This window comes from Mizuhopecten yessoensis, unplaced genomic scaffold (assembly GCF_002113885.1).
Source record: "Mizuhopecten yessoensis strain PY_sf001 unplaced genomic scaffold, ASM211388v2 scaffold5185, whole genome shotgun sequence".
NCBI classification, from domain to species: Eukaryota; Metazoa; Mollusca; class Bivalvia; order Pectinida; family Pectinidae; genus Mizuhopecten; species Mizuhopecten yessoensis.
The window spans coordinates 334,302-345,495 of record NW_018405922.1 but is presented as its reverse complement, the minus strand read 5'-3'; the positions used below and the strand labels follow the sequence as shown (position 1 = coordinate 345,495).

The 11,194-nt window shown below is 35.7% G+C and overlaps 1 protein-coding gene across 1 annotated transcript; it reads right to left on the bottom strand.

The window, feature by feature from the left end:
- Positions 1 to 7,499: 7,499 nt before the first annotated feature.
- LOC110450357 lies at positions 7,500 to 10,627 on the bottom strand. Its single transcript, XM_021497835.1, has 3 exons — positions 10,438 to 10,627; positions 9,339 to 9,387; positions 7,500 to 9,065 (listed from the first exon to the last, which is right to left on the bottom strand). Exons 1-3 carry the CDS (start codon positions 10,580 to 10,582, stop codon positions 8,774 to 8,776), a joined length of 486 nt encoding a protein of 161 aa, XP_021353510.1. The 5' UTR covers positions 10,583 to 10,627; the 3' UTR covers positions 7,500 to 8,773.
- Between the last annotated feature and the right edge of the window lie 567 nt (positions 10,628 to 11,194).

The window sequence follows — 11,194 nt, the reverse complement described above, 5'->3', positions numbered from 1 at the left end:
TCAGTGAGGTAGCACTATAAAGTCGGCATCAGTTCCGCGCTATCACAAGGAGACAAACACGAACATATCGCAGCCTCCCAAAATACACACACATACACTACACGCATGCATCTTGCACCCAGGGGAGGCCGTCCTTAAATGACCTTAGCTGTTAATAGGACGTTAAACAAAATCAAACAAACAAACAAACAAACTCTCAGTAGAATATCAGTGTAACAAAGCGTTAGCTTTCACTCCACAGTACTGTTTTCAATGATCAGAGAGAAGCGTCCTTGTTGGAACGCATCATCTGTATTCCTATTTTAAGCAATGTGAGGTACATTGTGAGCATTTCATAGCGTTAGTGTCACAACTAACGTTCGGAAGCCCATGCCAAGTACAGTACCATAGATACAATGAGGGCGTTTCACAATTTTGAAAACGTAAGAACGTTATCGTTCCAGGTCTTTCAAATATTGATGAATTATGTGGGTACTACAAGTTTCCTTATAGGATCTTCACGCTCTATTAAAAAAAGAGTCCCAGAGGGCCTATCGCTCACCTAGATACGGCTAAACTCATTGAGTTCAGGTTAGGATATATTACTCCATGGTAGGTACTGTATGTACATATGCAATTTTAGAAGGATCCATCCAGTACGATTTGAGAGACAGCTTCAAATGTCAAAATCAAAGATGGCGGCATTGTGGCCATCTTTTTTTTCTAGTCATTAGTCATTTTCAAAACGATAAAAAGAAAACGATAAAGCCTGAATAGAGTGTATCTTTTTGCAAATAACTGTCATATTTATACATAATATCAGAGACGTATTTAACAAGAGATTGTTATACCCCCCCCCTTACCATCGGAGACTGTAACCGGATGTCGTGACGCTGTCTAATCGTAGCTCCTTGGTGTTAATTATTTAAACAAGACCGATTTGGGAAAAAGTCCTCTGATTCTTCGGTAGAAGAAGGATTTGAAGATTTGAACTTTATTTCCCCTAAAGGACTATACCCCTCTGGCCCCGTGGAAGCAACACCCATGGTCGATACAAAATAGAATCATCTTGCCCCATGGATGATCAAGACCAAATTGGGATAAAATCCTGTAATCCCTATGGTAGAAGAAAAAACAACAAATGTTTCACCTCTATTTCCCCTATTTGGCCCCACCCATCTGCCCTAAGGGCGGCCACACCCACCGTTTATATTAAATTGAGTGCCCTTGGTATGGTAGAAGAATAATTTTAAAGGTTATGCCTCTATTTCCCTATTGAGCCCCGCTCTTCTGTCCCTAGGGCAGCCACACCCACCGTTTATATTAAATTGAGTGCCCTTGGCCTAAGGATCCTTCAGATTAAATTAGGTCAAACTGTACTGGGCCGTTCAGGACAAGTAACGTTTTAAAGAAAAAGTCGACGGACGGCCAACGCGCCATGATAAGCTTACCGGTCTTTCGGTCAGATGAGCTAATACAAAAGATATAAAACAAATAGGCATACATCTGTTTTGCCGAGACCTGTGTCTATGACAAGTGACAAGAACTAACTTCTTATTTAATCACATTTACGAACTTAATTCAATATTGGAATTACCTGAATTAGACAACGGGAGACATTACTAATTATCTTGAGAATCCGAGAAAGTTTATTTTTAATCACTAAAGGATCCCAAGTATCACTGCCAGCAACCATGTAATCGAAATTGACTTTTTTTGGAATGACTAAAGCGTTTGATTAATCCTTTTTGATAAAGAAAGCCATAAATTAAATAACTTTTATGAAACATGATGAGGATAAAATAAACAACAGTGTTCTGAGTGTTACAAACCTGGTAAAACTGTGCCACAGTTATACTGAAGCGGAAGTTACGTGGAGGTTAACAAACATCCCTGTACATTGGCCGGTAAATGGATGTAATAACTGGATGTTCACCGGGTGATTAAAACTGAAAATCTACCAAGGTCTACCGTGTTGATATCAGATCTATTGGTCAAGTGTGGTTGGTTTTATGGAGCATCATGATACACTGTCAATTAAAAACTGCGACGTGTTTAACGACATGTTTTGTTCGATAGGTGAGTTACTAACCTTGTTTAGGTTCTTTAATGGTAACACATGCGTGCGGAAACAGAGTTGCTTCCCCTTGCTACACATTGCCTTTATTTTTGTCGTCCGCAAGTAGACGTCCAGTGGGGAAACCGGAAGTGTATCCTTGAATCAAAGACAATTGTGTTTCAACCCATACATGAACATCTTCATAAAGTGAAAACAATCTTGTTTTATTACTTGTTTATTTAGATAAAAACTAATATACATTCTGTGTGAAAAATGTCTATCACAAAATGTGATACTAACAGGCATGAAACTTCGTTTAGAGATTAGCACACTATGACGTCATAAGCACGTCACATTTCATCGGCCATCATCGGTTAATTCCGGAACGATGAAAAATAACCGGACAATATTGGAACTGATGTTCATTGCATTTATCTCTTTGTCTATGCTTCTAGACTTTTTTTATTTCAGTATTATCACAGGCACAAATAAAAATGCGGATATTTTCTGAAGATCCTTTTTGTCATCAACTAGCTCCTGATAATATTTCTACCGGGAGATAGATATCTTCAAAAAGACCCGCATTAAACCAATAGGTCTACGTGTACTTTTATTTTTTCATCAGCTTTTGATTTCCATTTGTTGATAATATGAACGCAATTAGTCGTAACAAAAATTATTTTTGCATCACCACTCATAAAAGATGTCCAAATCAACAATAATTTTCCAGACAACCAATCCGAATTCAACGCACTTTGTCAGCAACGCATTACTATTTCACAACGTGTGCCGATTTATAACTACATGTAGTTACATATAGAAACTGTTTAATTTAATTTGGCATCATTACCTGCCATACCCCGTTGACAGTTACAAAATTTGAATTTAATCCGGTGTTTCAGGATGGAACAGGAATTGAGAATACATATCGATATAACGACAATCTCAGTTACATCAAAGTATAACAAGGTTTTCTTTATTAGTTTTCGTTTTTTAAATAAAATATCTATACTTTTATTTAGACTAATCGTCAAATATGTAATATGCACTTTTTTCTATAGCAATTATCAAACAGTTTTTCCCCAACTTGTTTCAGTCATCCTTTTTTTGCCCTGACGGAAGCACGCATAGGATTTAATTATCCACTATCCACTGCGCCACCTGATTCATCATATACGTTACGCACGAGAACAATTATATACTTTAGATTTGACTGGAAGAAAATGGCGTCATTGATGCAAAATTTGCATTATGAATACATTTTTACCTATTATCAATAATACAACAAATCTACATACGGAAGACCTGGGCAAGTTCGGCCACTCCTGATATTTTTGTTTAAGCCAATTTTTACAACTTTAAGGATCTTAACAGTTTAGTTGGCTTGGCATTCACATGAAAAAATGGCAAGGAAAACTCAAATGAAAAATGATTTAACAGGAGAATATTACTTTTGAGAGGGTAGAAAGAAAATCATGATCTAGCTTCTAGTTATGCGGACTGTCTGTAAATGGAATTGCTACTTTTTACGGTCAAACGTGTAACGTACTGACATCCATAAAAGCTAAATCAAGCATTGCTGTACATAAATAATTAATTGAAATATAAATTCGGACGCGAACAGGTTCCCTGACACCCTGGCAAGTCGTAAAATTGGCGGTAAAATCTGGCGTTGCATGTTTTGTGTCATTAACTTTGGTACTATATTATCAAAGGGTAATGAAACAGCAGGTATCTCCTTCATCTTAGCATTGGAGGTTAAAATTCTGTCAATAATTAATAGCATCGGTAATAAAATATATATATATAATATCCTATCTATTTTAGAGAATAGCTTAGGTGTTAATATTTAATTCAAACGCCTGTTCTCTTACACTACAGTACGTAAGTCCATGGCAAGTTTGATCTGTATATTAACTTATGTCGATTGGAACCTTTAAATACCTGTTTTAATTAACAGATATTACTTATGCCATTTACGAAAACATTCATCTGTATGTAATTCGTGGACAACGGGCCACACAGCCGTGTTATTCTGAGTGCGGTAGGCTAATAACCGCCGGTAAACGCTCCCTCGATTATGACGGTCCTTTCATATCTCAATCATTGGGTAAAAATGTAAAATCACAAAAACACTAAGCACCTATAGAGCCGTGCCAGTGATAGTTTGTCCATATTTATGTTGACTAGCAACATACACTGTGCTTTCAACTCTCACAGTACTGGCGATTCCCTCGTGCAACTTACAAGTACCGAAACCAGAACTTGCAACTCTCACGGGCTTGTGAAGTACACGCTACAACGTCATAATACAACCGATTGCATAGGAGGCCGAACTTACCCGAATTGTTGTCCTAACTTACTCCACGGCGGGGCCCGTTCGGCCATCCGATGTCCCGACAGGAAAAGTTCAATAATATTCAAAAACGGACTTCCCAAAACGGAATTAAATAATAATAGGCCGAACTTGCCCCGGTCTCCCTCATTGTAATGTCGGTCTTTATCTCATAAGAGCTTGTTTTTTATTGTTATTCCTCGACTTGCCGAGTTTAAATAAATGTTACCTTATCTCATTCTGAAAGTAGTATTCTGAATCAGTATATATCAGAGATCAACAAAAGCTACGCTCTTTCAAGGCTTTGCCTTTTCATATTAAGGCTTTAACTTAGGTGTCTATTTTTATCAGATTTAAATGAAGTATAATGCCTTTTCTCCCATGTTATAAACGGCTTGCAAACAATGTCAGCCATTGCTACTGACTGTTACCTTTTGGAATGTAATTATCTACATATCACTTAAGCGCAAAGCCCGAGGTGATACGTTTAAGGAGACAGTGTTATATAATACAATGGACAGTTTTTAAGACTAGATAGGGGAGGCCGTCCTTAAATGACCTTAGCTGTTAATAGGACGTTAAACAAAATCAAACAAACAAACAAACAATTAAGACTAGATAAGTAATACAGTATTATGGTTCCTGGTCGGCACAGTCAGGACTCGTTTAACGTGCGTCATTTTATGTCACTAATCGTTGCAGTTATTTATGGGTTTTGTTGACTATCTTTTATTTATGTGTTTTGTTGACTATCTTTTATTTATGTGTTTTGTTGACTATCTTTTATTTATGTGTTTTTTTGACTATCTTGCCTTTCCTCGTATATTGAAGGATTATTATCAGTAGACAACGACAATGATAATACTGACGATCGATCAAGATACCAGGTATGTTACGCCAATTAGTTAATTATATTTAAAACAAAAATGTATGATGACGCTTATTTCTGCATTTTACTATAGATTTCTCCCTTTTTCTTGAAACTTCCTAGTGAGAGTAAAATTAATAAACTCAGAAGCATTTGAAATATTCTAGCATTCATCATGTTTACAGTCTTATCAGGTTAGACTTGTCATTTTTATTTATTCTTATCAATACTTCCCTTCAAATGTTTTCAATTAACCTAATTGGTATTATCGTTTAAGCAATAATCTTTATCAAGGTAGACACGTAGTTTATTTCTTGTTAAGTTAGTGAATATATAACAACTTGGCGGATATGTAGGCAATGAAGCCGAAAAATACCTGAAATTTTGGACACCATATCTTACAGTGACAAACAAAAATACGGGGGGTGAAATATCGAACGCCCATGTAAAGAGTTACCCAGCGGACGGACTCAACAAGGAAAACACACGTCCGGTCATGAATAGAAGAGAAATCAAAAGGAAAATATAACCATGACCATGTATTGCTACCCAGCAAAACGATATCATTGAGACAAATAACATTTTAAAACTACTAGACAGTAGATTAATGTAAAAAAAAATCATGGAAAAAAGAATCAGCATATGTTTTCTCCAGATCAATGTCAAAATAATGGCAGTATGCATAAAGCAGTGATATTTACACTGAAAATCGAATATTTTGTATGTGCGTGTATTCTCTATATATATTAAGTCTACGCTGATATTCACATGGTAACCATTGTCCTGTTAACTGGAGCCATTACATCATAACCTTACTAAATATCGTAATAGGTTTCTGTGACGTCAACAACGATAGATGTGGGCGGGGATATGCATATTTTCCATAAACGAGACACAAGTATGTGACGTCATCAACATTGAAGTTGGCAGTCAGCCACCACTTAAACAACATTCAGATTGTCACTTTTATGCATTCTATCAAACGTTATATGTCTAAAAATGAAAGTTTTGTCTGCTGATCAGACGAATTGAATTGCCAAATTAATACTGCTAATGCAAATATAAAGAGTAGTTTACTTCAGCTGAGCACGTGTTAATTGAATTGATAGCGTAGCTTTATAACCAGACAATTATTGAAGACACTTTTCCTTAAATTAACACGTCAATATGAAATGTGTTTGTCAAGTTTCCTAGGCTGTCATTGGTTTACATCAGCAGTGTCATGCAGTCATGCTTTATTATTGGTTTTCGTCTTGTTGGTTTGAGTAAATCCCAAGATAAAACAGTACACTGGCTATAGGCGCGCACATACCAACATATCTTTGTCAAGTTGGACAAATCCAATACCTAAATACCTTTACAAAACAAACGTTAGAACATATAAAATAATTTACTCTTCAATTATGAATGCTTTATATAGGTAGCTTATTATGCATTTACCAATTATATTGGGCTTCAAGCAACTAAAGATGTCTCCAGACGTAAACTTTCTATGGACAGATATTCAAGTTAAACGAGTTATCGCGCCAGGCAATACAAAAATATTTGTTTTTGAAGATTTGAAAACAATTTGGATAATATTATGTACACATTTTCATATATTTTTGCCTTATATTTAGAGATTGAACGTCTGTCATATTGCAGTAACAGCCAATATGAATGCAATCTGGGTGACAGATAAATAGTATGACGTCCGATCTAACAGACGTTCAATCGTTATATTTACATTTCCTCATACGACCTATCTTTTATTAATTAGTCGGATGAGCTTAATTTATATTTCCTGCTGTTGCAAAATCTCACTGGTCCAATTCTTTGAACAGCCGCAGACGGCCATTATCGGACCGACAACTTTCCAAACAACGGTCGCCATTAAAAAATGTAACCAGACGGCAACTGTCAAATTGCAGTTAAATGCTCTAGGTATATGTGCAGATTTTTTTTATACAGAAGTAAGAACTTCCCCTCCTAATCTGGATGTCTTCATTGTCTGCAAAACCCGTCAAAATGCGACTTTATCAACCTAACGACAACAAAAAGATGGCGGCTATCGTATTGGAGGGAGTGGTTTCTAACACTGACGTCACGGAACCCATAGAAAACCCACTGTCCAGTAACTACAGGTTGACTTTTCATAGAGTTAATGGAAAATGGGAAGGTCATATGTAAAGATTTTAGAATATCGATAGATATTTGCAAATGACATTGTTATTGGTAGGTTGTGCAAAAACAGACAACAAATACTCGTGTTTATTCGAAACATGCTTTTTATCTATACAAATATCTATATCTAAACAAATATCTAAGTATAAAAGCAAAAGAAAACTTTGAAATATCTTATTCCATTTTCGTTCCTTGAAAAGTAAACAAACATACTTTAACATATTATTGCATTTGATTATCAAAGACTATGGATAAACTACTTCTATCTACACATGTTATGAGAGGATCCAAAGGGGCGAGCCAACCAACTATTTTTTTTCCATGTAACCAATGCCGTATTACCATAAACATTATTCTTATTACATATAATACTGCAACTATTTCCAAATCTTGACTCTGTCTCTCAGCAACACCCGTCCCACATTAGGTTCCTCCTTTCTGCTTCCATGAAATGGAGTTTTTTTTAAACCTCAAATTCCTGTATTGTGCCCCGCCCTGCTGCCCCTCCCCATAGCCACACCTTTTGCTTATATAAACCTGACATTCCCTATGCCAAAGGATGCTCTGGACCTAATTTGGTTAAAAACCTGAATTTCCCCTATTGGGCTGAACCCCTCTGCACCAAGGGGGTGGGGGGGGCACACTCTCTGTTTACCCAAACTTGACTACCCGTTGTCCAAGGATGCTCTACACAGCTGCTTCGGACTAGGTGAGATAAAAGAAATAGATACAAAAACATTAAATACTTTTCGACTTTGTAAATATAATCATATTAGTATATTGTATGAATCATATGCAATCTAAATGCTCAATAAAAAATCTTACATACATCATCATTTTTCAATAACATTTCATTTAAGATAATCTATTTAGTCACATCAAGCGAAAACCAACTGTCTAGATGTAATTATTTTATGAAAGAATCTTTCTCTTAACATTTCTGACAACAGCATGAGAAACAAATATTAAGACACGTTTAAGTAATATTATATACAGGAATGCTTAAATAGCGTTATATGACATTTCAACAAAGTTACAATAAAGCATCAATAGGAAGGCGTAACCGGTTCACCCGTTGTCAGTATAATGTGACCGGGGGGAATGCCGTGCCAGGTGCCTATAGCTTTTAGAAGTTATTTTGTTAAGAAACCAACACATACACCGTGTTGGACTTTTTAATAGAAATATAATCAATCAACAGCAGCGTTCTTATTGTTACCAAGGGGGATGCTACTGTATACATGAAAATTTCCAGTGCAATGGGAAAATGGTCCTAAACCTTTCGCTATATGGTAATAGGTTCCATACAGGAAGTATGGCAATCATAATTATATACACTATATTTTAAAAACAACACTGAACACCCCTCTCAACTGTTAAGGCGACTTGTAGACGGAATGTCAATTTCTTCGTACACATCTTCATCGCCATCATTACGGATGGAAACACTTGGTTCATGGTCGACATTGATGGTATCAGTATTAATATACATGTCACTATGTTGTTCATTTTCTGCTCCAGGCGTATCTATGTAATAATAGTCTTGTTTGTTAGCTCCAAGATCTTCAGCGTTGCCTACATCCTCATAGATGTCACCGGTACTACTTGTCTCTCGTTGGTTTCCATTCTCGCTGTGATCTCGTATGCCCATGTCGACGTATCTAAATATGTTACGATAAACAGCGTTTGTTGTTAGTAAATCGTATGACTTTTTAATTTGCTTGGGTCATCTTATTATTTCTAGATATTTATAGATATATAGATAGATAACGTGGTACTATAATATAAAGAATACAACACTATTACGATGCCCAGGTGAGTTTGCCGAATTAAAAAAAGGCGATATAAGAAATGAGCTGACAAACATAAGCCATGCTAGTATACGTATTACTTTTACACCACACATAGTGTATATATATACATATTGTACTTACGGTCGCTTTGTTTTGACTTTCCCTTCGTTGTGAAATTTGACGGTATCGCCTGCGGAAACAAAGTTATGTTTGTTTCAGGTAGTTTTAGACAATATATAACGTGTATTGTAAGAGACGTAAGCTTATGTAGCTTGGACAAGGCAGCCTTCGAAAAATATATTCGCTTTACTTAAAGTTTAGGTTTGCTTGTTAGCAAATGAGCGTAAGGCTTTTAGTAATCGCGATCCCAACGTCACGCGGATATCGTGTCCACAGAGTGTATTAAGGGGAAACTTTCAAGTGTTGTTTCACTTTAACGTCATGACCCAGTTCCAAATTCTCAATTCTGAAGGGGGTTTCGACCTGCAGTGAAGCCAGGAAATTAAGACATATGCATACAATGTATATACGTGTTATCGGCACGGCATATCTGTAACAGTTTTTGTGGTGTCCCCACATTATACTAACACACAAAAACACAAACAAATCAATTCTGCAGTAGGCAAAAAGCAATCTCATGATATAATGGAATTGGATGGCTTTCTAATTTTGTGCAACCCTTCACATCTAGCATTTTATGATATCTTAAACAATAGACGTAGATAATATTGTTCAGTTTGTAAATTTACCCAGCAATCCTCAGTATCCAATTTATTTTCGATTTTCGGTAGACTTGTGATATGAATGCAACCGAACTTTTATATTATGAAGTATTTCGTATCACGGACGAGTGCATTATTCGAATATCTCTCAAGTTATGCCTACTTTGCTTTTGTTGGTAGATCTTTTTTATTTTTCAGAATGTTAGTAACAGTATATTATGCTATCAACATTTAAGATGTATTCTAATCAGTACGTTCAGTTGTTTACATTCCTCCAACAAATCATACTTTGCATCTAATTGAAATTGATATTGTCTTTTGTTTGAAATTAACAACACAAACAAAAGGAAAGGTACCGATTGTTTATAATAATAAATCATGATCGAAACAATATTACTGTCAAAAAGAACGTTTTAAACTCGAATTTAACATATTGTACTGTTTTAGCAGAAAGAGATAAAGAATTAGGAAGGAAACCATGTCTTAAAACATGATAATGGCTCAATACTTAAACTTACTCGGTTTTGTCTGTGAGGACCTTTTACGGCAGTAAAGACGGACTACTATATGCACAATGACAGTGACAATGCAGACAATACAAATCGTTGAGGCTAAAGCGATCAGTAAAGTATCATCGCTTTGGTGTTCCGTTTCTGTAATCATGTAAACAGCATTATTAACAACATGTTTTCCCCATTCCAATGCATGTATGATAGATTATACCACCATTTCACATGCATGATGTGACAATTCGACAACAATAGTTGTGAGTCAATTAAAAGCTGATACAATTATTATAATAAAATACTATTAGTCAGGAATCTGGGACTATATGATATGCACTTAATATCGGCAACAATGACATTTAGGTTAAAATCCAAGAAAAACATTATATTCGAAATGGTTGCAAATCAACAAACAATTCTTATTTTTTAAACTAATTATTGATAATAATTGAAATAAGACGAACACTCCTTTTCTCGCTTAGGAGTGTATGGAAGGATAAAAGCGTGATCGGTAATGGTCGCGTTGAGGTATGAGATAGCGTCCAAATTAAACACGAAATACTTTATCATACTATCATCAAAGTGTATTTTGCAATCGATAAATGAAACATAGCAGGAATACTACTACCACAAACAANTGAAACAATTACCTATTCACTAACATTGCACACAATAGTACTTTTTTGTGATTTCCTGTGTCATTGATTACAATTCCACGCCTATTTTTCATCATTTCTTTTCAAAGATAAAACTTTATAAATTGAAAAAT

Excerpts from the sequence above, each read along its gene's own strand:
- LOC110450357 (XM_021497835.1), bottom strand. The coding sequence starts at position 10,582 with ATGATTACAGAAACGGAACACCAAAGCGATGATACTTTACTGATCGCT. Across the intron at positions 9,388-10,437 it reads GTCCTCACAGACAAAACCGA|GCGATACCGTCAAATTTCAC; the intron begins GTAAGTTTAAGT and ends TTGTTTCCGCAG. Across the intron at positions 9,066-9,338 it reads AAAGTCAAAACAAAGCGACC|ATACGTCGACATGGGCATAC; the intron begins GTAAGTACAATA and ends TAACATATTTAG.